At 33.7% G+C, this 15,638-nt stretch overlaps 1 protein-coding gene across 1 annotated transcript in view; it reads left to right on the top strand.

The window, feature by feature from the left end:
* ADGB (androglobin) overlaps nucleotides 1–15,638 on the top strand; it is a 97,507-nt gene that overhangs the window by 40,085 nt on the left and 41,784 nt on the right. Inside the window, exons 12-16 of the mRNA XM_058801473.1 lie at nucleotides 1,638–1,782; nucleotides 9,684–9,729; nucleotides 11,303–11,468; nucleotides 13,269–13,332; nucleotides 14,949–15,051. Of these exons, the coding sequence (XP_058657456.1) occupies nucleotides 1,638–1,782; nucleotides 9,684–9,729; nucleotides 11,303–11,468; nucleotides 13,269–13,332; nucleotides 14,949–15,051 (524 nt within the window). The remainder of the gene's footprint in view (nucleotides 1–1,637; nucleotides 1,783–9,683; nucleotides 9,730–11,302; nucleotides 11,469–13,268; nucleotides 13,333–14,948; nucleotides 15,052–15,638) is intronic.

Below are 15,638 nucleotides of genomic sequence, written 5' to 3'. Positions count from 1 at the left end.
AAAGAAAGATTACCATAAAATGTATCAGAGCTGTGGGTTGTTCCCTGGGACACACTGTATAATGCACTTCTGTCAAGCTTCAGCTTATGATGTGAACATTCAGACAAGGTCTAGAATTATTCATCCTGTCTCTCTTATTCTGATTGAGCTTCTGTCATGAAGAATTAAATGTGTCTTATACCCAGTGTACACTGAAAGGTTTATGTTGTTTTGGAGGATATGCCTTTTCTTGAGACTTGAGTCTAACAATAGGTTGTAAATTGTTGGACATCTGTGTATTTTCTTAGGGTGTGTACACCTTTTGTTGAGTACATTTCTAAATAAACTGACTAAATTACTAATATGTGGCAAGTTCTGCATTTTGATTATCATAATATGACAGACTAATAATAAACCAGTTAGATACTTGTAATTTTCATTGAACATCAGCATTTTCCCATAGATGACATGACCTTGGAATATTCTGGGAATGTAATTGTTTTGCTGGTACAGTTGCATTTTGTTACTTTAAAGTACTTAAATTACTGCTTGTTTTCAAACAGCAGGAGTAGAAATATAATTGCTCTAAGCAATTAACAGACTATCAATGTAATGAGAGATTTGATACTGAAGATGTTGAAGTATTTGCACTTTAACAGATTTTATATTGTTCTTTTGTATTTGATAGATTGCTTCATGGTCAACTTACCCCATTTGGGGAAGGATAGTTTATTTAATGTGTTAAGTTTCCATGACAATTCTCTAATCTTTGTGATTTATTTAACAGGTAGTAGCCAAAAAATATATAGCAGGTATTAATATTTCATTCAAGCAAAATAGCTGTTTAAATAAGATAAGGGACTTAGATACACAGCTGGGACTGAAATTTTTTAATCTTTTCCTTTTCTTCTAATAAATTATTTTGAAATACTTAAAGGGGAAATAATTTTGACTGTTACTGCAAAAGATCTTGATCTTTCATTATCTCAGTCCTTAGAAAGGGGGCTAGATAATACATGCTTGAATTTTAATTTGTTCTTTATTGCTGTAATAGCACAATTACACACTGAAGTCTAATTAGCATGAATGCAAAATTGTTTTGGTCTTGTTCTTCTCGTTCTTCACTTAAAAAGCAAAGAGTTACTTACATTTCCTTCAGTTTTTACTCCTGCCTCCAGTGAAGTCAGCAACGGAGCTTTCTTTTGCTAGTACCAGAATAGGCCTGCATAGTTTTCCTTGGTTATCCTGTGTTTAGGGGTCTGGTAGCTATGGAGACCCATTTTGAGGGAAAAGAAAAAAAGTATTCTGACACAAAACATTTTACTTTTTTTCTTACATCCATTAAAGCAGTATTTTTTCTTGTTTAGGGGCTATAGTAATTTATTCACTTCTGACATTATCATCTAGTTTTCAGCTGGCTTGGATTTTGCTTTTTTGATGGTTAGTTAAGAGGTCTTTCTATCATAGGTTTGTATGTAGTGCCAAGCATTAACGACAAGAAATATATGAAGATATGGGTTCTGTGCTGCCCTAGGAATCTTTCAAAATAAAGGAAACACAAATTATTTTGACAAAATTCTGTTAAGAATAGTTGTGAAGACTGTCATTTGAAAGAAAATGTATGGATTAAAGTGTGTGTGTTGTCTTTTATTATATAGCCATGTTTCAAAGTCCATCCTCAAAAAAGGATTTCAGTCTATGTCCCATCTCACTTCTGTTACTGAAACTGATGAAAATGAAAGTGACAGTAATGGGGATATGAATCAAAATGGGAGACACTCAAATGCAGAAGATTATTCTCAGGTAATAGTATTTCTATTTTTTTAAACTTGACCTAGTTTTATATTACAAAGGAGAGGGAAAGTTAAAATAAAACTACTTAATACTGAAATATATGTTTTCAAAGACATTTTGGAAAGCTTTTTCCTTTGCTATTTAACTAACTTCCTTACCATTTCCACTTTATAGTTATATTGATGTATACTGATTGGGAAATCTTTCTTAGTGCCTTTTCTTCAACTTTCTTTTTTATGATTTTGCCTCACATTATAAAAGTTCTATTGCTAACACTGTCTTGGTTTCGTTCTTTAAAATCCTTTTGATGGGAGTATCTTAAGAAGATAGTCTGCAGTGTTTTAAATAAATATTGCTTTATATTATGAGTAGTTGATTTTGACTGCAGAGGAAGATGTACCTTTGCATGTGACTAGAAAAATGTAAACTTTATTAACACATGCCCTAAAATGGCATCCTCATTTAAGACCAAATGGAAGGACTTCTGGATAAGCCAGAAGCTTAGGCTTCCTGTGCAACTCTGTGAGGGAATGACATTTTCCAAGATAGATAACATTAATCTTACATAAATTTAATGAGTCATTACCAGGATGACTTTGGAAAGTTGTAATTACTGATTTTTGTAATTGTTTTTTGTTATTTCTGTTTTTAAATGGAATGTGTATATGCTACCATAGTCTGCTTTTAGATAAATCTTTAACAAAATGCTCCTTCTAATATTTAAATTTTACATGCTTAGCAGAGAAAAAATGATACTTTCAAGGACTTTCTGAACAATACATTTCATGAAAAAATATCTCATATAGGGAAATAGTGGGCAACATAGAGAAATAAAGACTTAAATACTCACTTAAAAAGAAGCAAACAGAGCTCCTCTGAAGTTATTTCATTTGCTCAATACGTACAAAGAAACTCAATATGGCAGAGCCAGCATCTCTTCAATTTCATTCTGACTGCAGCAAACACTACTCAGAAGACCATTTGATACCATTTCTCTTTTGGCTTTAAATTTTTAAATTAATGGGAGGTAATTTTCTATGTAGTTTTTGCAGTGTCTATTTTTATTTCCTCTGCAGAGTACCCTCATGCCATTTTTATATTTCAGATCTATATGTATGCTGTGTGTTTAGATAAGGTACATGTGTGGTTATCATTAGTGGATTTAATGATTTTAAAATAAGGCAATTCTGCAGTGAAGAAGAATGCTTTACAATAGAATATATCTATGACCTGTGATTCTGTGATATATTTAGCTCTTCAGTATTTTGTGTGCATTTTATAAACAATAGCCTAATTAGTACTTCAATAGTACTTTACCTTTAAAAATGTTTTTAATAATGGCATAATATAAAAATCCTTACAAAAAGCAGCAGGGTAAAAAGGTAAGTATGTCTTGGTTTGGGACAAATTTGGAATAAAACCTCTGAAATGAGGTATTTCTAGAAACAAATTCAAGCGGCCTCTCCTCCCCACCAGTTTGGGAAATATTTCCTCAGAGAAAAGTGGAAAAACCTGTTTATTTTAACAAGCAAAGTATTCACAAATATGAAAAAAATGAATAATATTGAACAATGGAACCACTTGCTGTTCTGAAGAGATGGAAAATTCAGAAAATCCTTTTTGCTGGCTGTAGCTCAGCTTGCTCAGTCCCTTTTCAGTCTCTCCTGCTCTGGAACATGCTGCAGCCCAGGCCTCAGTGGGACACAGTGTGAGCTTCCAATATTTTTTCTAATTTTTCAATCCGAAACCAGTTTGGACAGTTCCAAAAAAAAAAAAAACAAAACAAAACCATGCTGCAGTGCAAAAACTCTCTGTTTCAGCTAGCAAAAAAACTAACTAAAAGCAAAATAAAGTTCTTTCTCACTGTTCATGCTACAAACGCACTGAAAGAAAGAATGCGAACCAACAAGTGCAATTTCTGCAAATTCTGTGCTTCTTCTCCCCCCTTGTCACTCTTAGAACCAATCTTTAAAGTGCAAAACTTAATATCCAACATGAACAGGACAGATGATTAGAAATAAAAGTATCATAAAATCACATAAAGCAAAGTAGCATCTTATAGCAAATAATAATTATTGTTTTCATTTAACTCAGTCTCTATGTGTACAAATATAGATTTGGCTAGTTACAAATTAATAGAAGTTTATGTGCTGGAAGCATTGAAGGAGTGTGAAACGTCGCTTAGATTTTCTCCCCTAGTGCAAGAGTGATTTAAAGGATGATCTGTTACAGTAGGACATGCAATCAAGGAGACACAAGAGCAAGTATGAAAAGACATGATAAAACTGGAATGGTTGGAAGAAGACATGAATGTGATGTAGGCAGGGTAATCTGATTCAGACATGGAATGTAAGAAGTTATTAACAGCTAATTGACTTGCACATGAACTTTACTTTTGCCTCAATTTAAACCTCAGTTGAAAATTCTATGTCTGTTAATAGCTAGAGTATGCAAGGAGAACTTCATTTTTACAGATTAGAAAAGAAAATGGTTTTTAACTTGGAGGACAATCCTCTTTTTTTCATATATTAAATCTTTTCATTAACAAAATTATGTGGATACCTCTCGCAAATTCATAAAGGACGAGCTTGCTTTCTGTAGTTTTTAAACTTGAGATAGTAATATATACTTTTTAAAAACAAATCAATTAATAATTAAAAAAGCAAACACTGAAAGAGAAACTTTGATATCCTGAATTCACTTTATTATTGCTAATTTTTAGAATTTTGTATTGCAACATACTGAATGTGAATAACTTTGTTTCCATTTTAAACTGTGTGATTACTAGTCAGGAGACATCAGCTTTAAAACCTTTGATACAGATTTGGTAAATTTTTGGGATACAGCAGTTCTATGCTTTAAGCTGACTGAAATTCAGTCAGCTGCTGTGCTAGATGCTCAACAAGTTTAAATTGGCATATTTTAATTCACTCTAGTGTAAACTGCATGAAGTAACTTTACTGAATATCTGATTCACTGTTCCTAAGGTCTGTTGTCACAGAAACAGAGACAAGTAATACATGAAAGACAAAATTCTAGGAGCTAGATGTACCTTCTTTGAAAAATATGAAGTTGAAAGACATGCTATTATCCCTCATGTCCTCAAAGTATTCATGTTGAAATATAGAAATGCTTCATTATTTAATTTTTCAAATTTTCTTTTTTGCTATGACTTTCCCATTCATTGATTTTATGGTCCTGGTAGCATTTGGATTTGCACTAGGGAAAAATATTTTAAAATAGCTAATTTTGGCAGTTAAATTGATCTTGAATCGCTGTTCTTAAGAAAATGCATTTTGTACATTTTTTTAAAAAACTCCATAATTTAGAGCCAAATTCTTATATGGAGAGACTCTCTTTTATGCTTGTTCAATAGAAAGGTAAGTAATTTATAAGTGTAGCACACACTGAAATCCATGTGAAAGTATTTTGTGGCCAGGAAAAAACCAAAACTGTCATCATATATAAATTGCACAGTCTTGCAGATTTCTGCAACAGTAATTTTGTCAAACACTTCCGAGAAAGATTATCCTGGAGTAGATAGATGTTTCCTTGTAGATCTGCCATTCAAAAGCCTACTTGAATATTCTTCATTGAGATGAATTTTTTGGTAGAAGTTATCTCAAATTCCATTGAGAATAAAGCTCTATGTGTTCTGTTTGAGGATATGCAAAGCAAGAAAACCAGAATATGTTTACAATCAGTATGTGCAAAGGCTAGTAGATATTTTAATATACTGAACTGTTTGCTATGTTCATACATCTTAAGCAGAACACTCATATTTCTCTTTGTGGCCTCTTCAGTGTCAAGCTCCCTGGCAATGCCAATTTCTAGCACAAAAGTGTTAGTCTCCAAACTCTCCCAGTGATACAATACAAAAAACTTGTTCTTCAATGTTAATGTTTTTTTCATGTTTTTTAATTCAGTCCATTATCTTCTTGTGTGCAACTGATACCATTTTATTTAATTTGCATGCTCATGTGTGCTTTTTTTGTGTTCCCCATAAACGTTACTGACTGATGTGTCATAACAAGCTTTTAATTCTTTTCTCTCCAATCCTTCTTGTGTTGTATTGGTATAGAGTCACCAGGAGAGCTAGGTAGGAAATAAAACAAATCTATTTTCCTCACAAATGTTATCATTTTGAAAATTACTTCCTCCTGCATAAAATGGAAATTCCCTGCTTATTATTTTCAGGGAAAAATTACACATGACATATAAGGCACATAAATGAAAAGAGAGACTTGAGAAGAGGAATTTAGACATTTGTAGTATAGAGACACTTTAATGGGCCCACAATTATCTACTTGCACATGCATATTGGGCAGCTTCAACATTAGAGGCTGAGTAAAAGAGGTGACAAATCCATAATCCAGTATTTTAAGCTATTTCTATACCTCAGTTTGTGTACAGCTTTGCAGATGTTTGTTCTTTTGTAACATTTCCTTTTTTCAAAACCCACCTCTGTTACCTGCTCTCTCATTACAGGTAAAATGAAAACTGATATTCCATTAAGTGAGCATAGTGACTGAGAAATAAAAAAAAAGACTCCTCAAATGACTGTAGATGCAAAACCCTTTGACGATATAACTCCCAGGTCAACATCAAACCTTGAAATTTAATACAGGTTTAGATCTTAAGAAATATTTTTGGTCATCTTTGTAATTTTGAAGGAATTGAAAGGGATTTTTTATCTTAAAAAAGTGTACCTAAAATTTTATTCCTTCACCTGTGCTTATAGTCAGAGAGTTTATTTTTTTAAGAAGACTGCTGTTTTTCACAGAATAACTTGTGTGTTGTTTTGCCATGCATAATTTGTACAATAGAAATGGCAACTGTTTTTATAAGAATATCAGATAAATTTTAAAACTTATTTTGTGTTAGATTTGAATAAAATAAAAATATAACTAATGTTAGGAGGCTGAAAAATATTAATTGAAACCTTGAACATAACAAGATAGCTATAAATTTATGAATTACCATTCTTTTTTACAAATATGCATTAATGATTATGAAATTTCAGAGATGATAAATTAGTTTTTTAAGTAATCTGCAGAATTTTCATTCAGATTTTCCATTCATTGAAGGAAGAAGAATAATTATTTCTTCCAGAATCTGTGTGCATCGTTCCGTGTTCACAGCTGGATCCAAGTATTTTCTGATTTATTTCTTTATAAGATACTGTGGCAGCAGAGCTGACTTTTCAGACAATGTGTGTTCATTAAGGAGGAAAAAATTACTTTATTTTCTATTTCTGTGCCAATGTCTTAGGCACAGTACATGAAGCAATAGTATAAAAGAATGAGAACTTTCTTGACACTCCAGTTGTCTCCAAGTCAGTGAGGATTAGGTAGATGAACACATCGTGTACCATTGAAAAAGCAGGCAGCTTTTGACTGTGTTATGCTTGTGCTCCAAAAACTGAGTAAATGAGTCTAGGGAGTCTCTACACAGCTGTGGTTAGACTGGTTTCACAGCTCAGACTGCATGAAGCTACTAAGAATCCAGATTTTCCAGGGCACCTTCTCCTTCTTTACTGGAAATTCTGTTGAGGCCGTTTTTGAGGATTTTCTGTATCTTTCCAGGCTTTCCTGCTGCCAACTGTTAGCACTGACAAAGTAGCTCTATATTAAGCTACCTCATGTCCATACTAGAAGTGTGGATCATGTGTACTTTCCATGAGCAGTATATTGTGCAGAAAGTGCTAGACTTGTTGGACAGATGTTGCAGTCTCCAAGGTTTATACAGTAGATCTCATACCTTTTATACTTTGGACATGCCCAGAATTTCTGATTAGAAACTCAATAAATTGTACAGCTGACATGCATCTGTGTGGTAGGTCTTGTGATTCCCACAAGAAATTTGGCAACATTGGAATTTTGAAAGTTGTAGGCTCACATGGAGAAATATGACAGCTCAGTGCATGTGTACTTCTGAAGTCACATTTTCAAGGGAAGAGATAGTCCATGTGATTTTTCAGACCTATATGCTGAGACATGACTCTCAATGGGACATGACAAGTGATCACAGCTTCATTTGTTCTGAACAGTTGTGTGTACTGAGTTCTGCAAACAGGAGCTGAAGTACATTGATATTTGCAAGATGTGTCCTTTTCAGCTCATAGAAAAACAAAAACTTAATCTTTAAAAATAACAGTAAAACACAATATATTTCCATTACTAAATTCTTAACCCAAGTGTTAACAATTTCAGCAGTGTCTTAATTTTTCTCTTATTTGCTCTTAATTTTAGGTCTGTCCCCAGCTTTGACTCATGAACATCAAAAAAACACAAAAGCCCATAACAGACTCAGAATAGAATTTCAGATTTGTGCTGTGCAAAAATGGGACTTCCAAATTTCCATAATAAACAATATTACAGTTAAATTATGTGTATTAAATTATTTGCCACTTCCAGCTTTGGGATAGAGACTCTTAAATCTGTAGTTTATTTGCTCAGCTCTTTCCTTTGTTAATTCAGAGAATATGAAACACCTAAAATTTTGCCAGAGGTAAGATTCCTGAGCCTGTTCCCACATTCTGAGCCCATAGAGATTTTGTAAAATGCTGCAGGAAGCCTTTTACTGGGGCTAGCAATTAAAGTATGAAGCCATGAGGTTTTCCTCTAAGGAAGCATTCACGGGTCCCTTCACATAGTGCATGCAGGGTAGTCTGTAATAGGAGGGTTGAGGCAGACCTGGATGTCCAGCACAATCACCTTGTGCAAAGTTTAGGTACTGTTGTGACTTGCCATCTAGTCTGACTCAGACTGTTTAAATTATGTCTGTCTGCCCCTCAAAATATATTTCGTGATTGTACTGAAAAAGCATGAAACCTCTAAGTCAGCACAGCTCCCACAGCTCTTCTTTGAAGTGCAGAACAGAAAATCACTATGTATGTCCAGCTGCTGGCCAGGTCAGTGCTACCAGCTTCAGCCTCAGCACCTTTAACACATGTGAAGATACATGAGGGAATATATGAGGAGTTTGGGTGGCAAATCTGGGTAAAAGGAGACCTGGGATGAAAGGAAGCTTGGAAATTTGGTTTTTTTGTGCAATCTTCTGCTCCTGCCCAACTTCACAAAAGAAAATGAAAGAGGTAGAAGTGAATATTTCAGTGTATGTCATATTGCAGACAAGGGGGCAGTCAGAAGGAAGGATGACTAGGCACATGTTTTTAAGTCTAAGATTTTAATCTCTCAAAGACTAGGACCCTGTATTTGTAAATTTAATGAGTGGACTTTCTGAAAGGCTGGCTAACTGCATTTGAACTTCAAGTGTCAGCAGCCATATTGCATTCATATTAGTTGGGCAAACCTAGCTTGGAGCTGGGGTTGACCAGGATAAAGTCCTTTGCCAAAAGCATTAAGTGAACACGCTACTTTTTATTTATACAGTGATAGAAAACAAAAGATGCTATTGTAATCAAGGATGCTGTTGCTAATTACATTTGTGTACTGTCACTTGCACAGAAAGAAATGCTTGTTGGAAAAGGAGTTCCTCTTTCAAGTATTTTTTTCAAGAATGGAAACAGAAAAAAATTGAATCAGTTGTAGAATATGAATATCAGTTCCTAGAATAAAACTTACTTTATTGTCAAAAACCAGTAATATCAAAGAACATTGTTTTAATAGTGAAGTGGTGTATGAAAAAGCTTTTATCTCACATTGCAGGTGACATGTACTTCTCTAGAAAAACATCAGTCTTTTGCTGATATGTATATAGTTATTATGATGAAATTTGCTACCTTTATTTTTCATTTAAAAACCCAGCCCAAATCCATGATGATAACTTACCACTTTGTTTCTGTCTCTGGAAGGACTGCCCCAAATCAGGTATTTTCTCTCAAAAAATAATGCAAGATTATAATCACCATCATTACTTTTTCCTTGTTTTGTTTTTTCACTGTATAGAAGACCAGTCCCTCGTTGCAACAAAATGCAGAGGTACTCAGTAAAGGTAAGTGTGTGCAAAGTTTATAGTCAGAGTTTTACCATTCCCATGTTGTTTGGTGTCTGTTAATCCTCATGTACATATATCAGCAGTCTTCCCTATTTATGGGTGTTGGTTTTACAGAAAAAGATTTCAAAGAACTGCTAATAGTATATATAATTACGTAAAATCTTCAGTTTGGTGTTCAAAAAAATTCAAACACTTCTCATAAGTTACTCTCCAGGAACATATGGTAGATTTTGTACAGAGAGCTCTTTTTTAAGAACTATGAATTATAGCATTTTCTCTTTTTTTCCTTAAAAATGGCAAAAAAAGACCCAAAACCCAGCTTTCATTTTAATGTGTGTTCCTTTGGAATGTGTTTTACATCACTATTTGAAGAGTATTCAAATTTTTTTCAAAACTAATACCGCATTTTTAAAGTTACTTTGAATGTTTGAAGGATTTGGTCAAAAAAGTAAGAAGCTCTTAAAAATAAGAGTACTATTGTTGTTTTACTAGAAGCCTAACACCCATGCTAAGTTAAATTGAAAAGGAAGTCTAGATTTTTCAGCTTTCAGGTAGTTTTTCCATAGTTGAAGGAAAGGAAAAAGGCCTTTGGTGCCTTTCCTTATATTGCATTTCTTTCAGTTCTTGAAAAATAGGTGCAAACTAATTTAGAGCCACACATTAGCTATGTGTGTATTGGTGATAATGAAATATTGCAAAGCACATTTAAATATAAATTATGTATGTTTCTAATAGTTTTCTCACTTGTTATACCTTATGTTTGAATATTATCTCATCTTTTTTCCTCAGCAAGCATTCTAAATTAATAGGTGTTCAGTTCTTCTGTTCTCAGTTGTTGAGCTATCTCAAAACTTCTTTTTGGGCCATGTCAAAGATTTTCAGTAACTACTTATATGAATCTCAGGGAATAAATGTAGGGAAAGTTACATTACAACACAAAAAGTTATTGAGTGATTGCAAAACCTGGCTATGTGTTTATATTTTGGTATGAATCTGACATAAATTCTGATTTTCTGATGTGATTTAGTACAAATCTGTTTCTGTTTAGAAGTAGCTAGACTGACTTGTGTGAGGGTAAAGGGAGACCTAGGTAAAGGGAGGAGCATCATAAGGGTACTAAGTACCGGAGGCAAGGCTAGGCCTTTGTGTCCTCCAAATTTCTCTTTATTTTTTTCTGTGGGTTGTCAAATACTTCCACATTAGCCTTCCCTGAATAGAAGCTTTGGACAAGGGGATGTATTTTTCTTTATGTAGATGAATTTAGGTTTGCAGAAATCATATGTATGCATACCTAACAAGCTAATTTTGAAGATTCTAGGGCACAGTTCAATATGTGGTAGTTTATTGAGGCAAACTACTTAAGCTGCTGCAGATTCAAACACTAAATTTCTGTATAGAGTTACTTCAGTCACCATTTGAGTTATTTAGGTTAGTGGGATAGCTTTTAGTTTTAAACTGTACGCATAATAACTGATGTATGGATAATTTTAGGGTAATTTTTTAGAATGATACTACTTTAAATTGCATATGGTCACTGTATTGGCTCTTGTGTGTCTTTTTATCTTTGCAGAAGAACATGACAATATCAGTTTAGATTCAAAACAAACGCCAGAAAAAGCTGATACGGATATGAGGAGCCAGACAGGGACTAAATCAAAGGATGAAACAGCATCAGAAAAGATTTCGGTTTCCAGGGAAACCTGGATTACCTTTGAAGACTTCTGCATTTGTTTCCAGTAAGGAATAGAGCGTTTGGGGTTTATTCCATACAATATACTGTATAACAATGATAAAATTCAAAACATGGCTATATAAAAACTGCATCTTCATGACAGATCTTCTTTGTATAGCTATCCTGCCTTTCAGGGTGGCTTCAAGGCCACTCTTCAGACCAGACACACTGTCCCTGTGACAGAGGGTCTGTGGCTGCAGCCCTGCTCTGTGCCTTGGGTGTGTCCTCCAGAATACAGTGGAGAACACAACATCAGCTCCATAAAGCAGCTGTCAGACTGCAGCTGGGGTGGAAGATTGTGGGTCATGGAGTGTTGTGGCCATTAGATGCTTTTACCGACCATGAGGCACTGGGCAGGCACAGTCTGCATCAAGACAACACAATTCTAAAGAAAAATAAAAGTTGTTGAAATCTGTTGCCATCAGCATAGCTTTGCTTGATCAACTAGATGTTTTGTCTCACTCTCTTTTCAATATTCAATTCCAAGGCATTTATGCCTCTGAAAAACTACTTGTAGCATCATATTTTCAGTTTCTGTCTTTCAGATTTAAAGAGCCTGGTACAGTACATATCCTTTAGAGAATATAAGATTGCTGAGGGAAGTAATTTTATCAGAGAAAATTAATCTAGTTATTTTCTTGTTTGAACGTGTAACTGAGATTTCTTTGCGAAGCTTCTATTTTCAAAAATGTTTAAACTCTACTCACTCTCTAAAGTAGAATGTATGACTTTTATACCAGTCAGCAGTACAAGAACTTTAGGAATAAGAAGTCATAGATCACTTTAGGCCTTGTTAAGGTTTCCATGCTAGTTTTAGGTAGTCCTAGGTCCTGGAAGATAGGACATTCAGAAAAAAAAAAAAAAAGGCATCACAAGAAATTTAATTTCCTTGAAAATCTTGGTCACATACAGAGGATACGAAATATGAACTTTCTACCTTATCAGCCAAATGTTAAAGTACTGTTGACCTTTTGTAGACCTATATTAATATTAATTAAGGCAAAAAGCATTTGTCAGTTTCTTATCTCTAAGTGAGAGTTTATATTCACAGTCAACTGATAAAGTAGCTGTTAACAGAGCATCTTCATTGACCTTTGAAGAATTTATCCCTCAGAAGAAATTAGGCACCTAAGATTTTGATTTTACATGTCTGTTCAGTTGAAAGCTTTTCCTTCTCTGTCATGCCTACCTCTTAGATAGAATGAAAATAAGAAGAATGTTCATAGAAGTGAGGAATATTTCAGTCATTGTAGGAATTGACATGCCAGAACTAGATCAGGATTCCTGTGAAATTTCTGAGTAACCAAAGCATTGATTCAAATCTGATTCCATCCTCAATTAAAGCTGAAGCCATTTATGTCTCCCTTGGTGAAATCAAAATTAAAAAAAATTGTAATCAGGAGCTATGTAACTTTCTGAAGGTCTGCAAACAGCACAGGGCTAAAAACCACATTAATAAAATATATAAAACAGTCCATCTTTCAGTTATACGTTGTATAAAACTTCATTCCAGTAATTTTTATGTGGGTATGGAAGTATTAAATTAATATTAGCATGTTACCATTTACAGGTTGAAAATAAAAAAAATTAGTGGGCATTTCAGCTGCTTTCCCTGGAGATTAATTTTATTCACCTTTATTATAACCAATAATGTTGAACCATTTTTGAGAAATAGCTGTGAGTCTGACTTGTGAAAGTAAAATTAATGTCTTGTGCTATGAAATAGGCATTTGCCTAAACTATGTAATTTCTGCTGATTTTCTTAAAGTCATATATATCTTATATTTCAATTTTATATTCTTAGGAGGCTGTATGTTTTCCACAAGCCAGATACATATGCTTATAACTATCAGAAGACAAGTTTTAAGGTAAATGACTGTATTGTGCTTTTTTTTTCAAAGTCTTATATAATTAGATAATACATATAATCCTCTTAAAGGAAACTGGTTGAGCATATAGAACTGCTATTACTGAAAAATAATAATGCATTAAGGTTGTAGTCAATACAAATGTATGTTTGCAAGCAAATACGTAGCATTATATATATGTGTTTAAGAAAAGGAGAAATGCTGTGGAATGCTACTGCACAATAACAAAAAATGGCTTATGTAAAGAAAAATTATAGTGAATCAGATCTCCAACCACTCTTTATTTTGATTTAAAACTACCTTTTAACAATTTGGTGCCTAAATTGAATGTAATGATGATCCGGCTACAGAATCTGCTCTTCAATTCTCCTTCATCTTCCCCTGTTACCTAAAATCCAAACTGTGAGTATGTTTAGGATAACACTCCATTTTCTCTGCAAATGCTAAGTCCTTTTGTTATTTACAGCACCCTGCTGCAGGGATTTAGAAATACTGTCTCGTTACATTCAAATAAAAGAATTTCTCTAAACCTGCCATTAGTTCATATTATCAGGAGGTTATTCAACATGCTTGAATATCCTGTCCCAGCTCCTATTTTATAGTGTATCTGAAGTGTAATTGTAGAGTACTGAAATGTAAACTCCAGGTGTGAAGTTCATATAAAATCCTGCACTGAGAAGGTTAACTACATGGATTAATGCTCCATAATTGCAGTACACCTGCAATTTCCCACCTCTCAGTAATCACATCACAAGAAATTTTCCTAATGACTGCACCATATACTTTTGTAAGCCATAATCAGCATTAAGACTGTGTAAGCCTGTGTGCTCTTGTGCCAAAAAACCCCTAACCCTTTGCTGTAAAACCATTTCAATTACTAACATTGAAAGAGATGATATGTTTACAGTATTAGGTAAATTCTGTATCATGCTTATAAAAGAACATTTTCATATTGTGATAGGAAGATATATATACCCAAAAAATGGATTTATATAGCTCTGGAATATCCAGGAAGACCTGTACTGTAATAGTTCTGAAGAAAGAAGCTCATTCACCATAAGTTTTTGAAGAATTACTAGGAACAATAGAATCATTCTATAGTTTCTAATATTGGCATAGGAATAATGTATTAAAGTTAAGAGAGAAAGATTTTGTCCTCATAGAGATTTGTAGGAGAAAAACCCCTTTGTAAGGGAGGATCCCTCATATCTACAAATGCAAAGAGTACTTATTTAAGTTTTCTGTAATTAATTAGAATCAGAATGTTGCAGCAAAATCCAAAATTTTTGGTCTTCTGTTAATTATTGTTTGGCAATTAAAAGTACTGCATTTTGGTACATATGACAGTATAATATAGAAGTAGATATATTCTCATGCAAAAAAAAATTAGCTCTGTTTCCTTTTATTTCTCAAGTGAACACTATTTTACATGCAGCATGAGGCTCTGGGCTTAAATGGCTTGTTTTGAAATTTGGAAGAAGTAGTGACAATTAATTGCTTACTTCCCATACCATACCTTAAGTCACCATATCCAAAATCTTACACCTACTTTGTATAAGGCCAGTTGGACAGTATTTAGTGCAAGTGAATGAACAAATGTCCATTTTTCTATACAGTCTTCTGATGAGGAAGTCTTCTATTATTTAATTGTGGACAGTCTGATGCCCATTGAAATGCTGGTTAGCTTTTCTGCATTAGTGCACTGGTATGTTACTGAAGGTAAGGCCAACACACAGAAGTACATGTCAGTGTTGTGTTTTCCCGTTCTTGAATATGTTTGTACTGTTGTGTTTGTCTGTTGTTTACTTGGGCACAGTTTGAGAGTTTAGCAATAGTTTGAAATAGTCAAATTGGTTTTAAGGAATACACTATTATTCAAGCAATGCTTCATCATTATTTCATTGATGATGAGCATTTTCATGAAAGAATCTCTCCCTTTTCTGTTTATTATGATTTTCTGAAGCTTTTCATCTGTATATTTCTGGAATGGATTTCCTTGTGTTTCTTGTGGTTTCTTTTCTACAAATTCCACTCTTGCAAACTACTTTATGCCTTAGCGGATCACAATGCAGCAAAACCAGCAATATAACAAAAGTAATTTTCTGAAATTACTTTTAAAGCGGTACACAATAAGCTCTCAAGTAACTTTAAGTTGACTTTTTCAAAACCTAACAACTTGAAAGATTTAAATAATAATTCCTTGTATTTCATTAAAAACCTAGAATGGAATTCAGTAGAGTGATGGCATTTTATGGTAGTTGGCTTAGGTTAATCATGTATTTAAACACTTGACATGGATGTGATTT

This window comes from Ammospiza caudacuta, chromosome 3 (assembly GCF_027887145.1).
Source record: "Ammospiza caudacuta isolate bAmmCau1 chromosome 3, bAmmCau1.pri, whole genome shotgun sequence".
NCBI lineage: Eukaryota > Metazoa > Chordata > Aves > Passeriformes > Passerellidae > Ammospiza > Ammospiza caudacuta.
The sequence above is the reverse complement of the archived record's forward strand: the minus strand, read 5'-3'. Positions and strand labels throughout refer to the sequence as shown.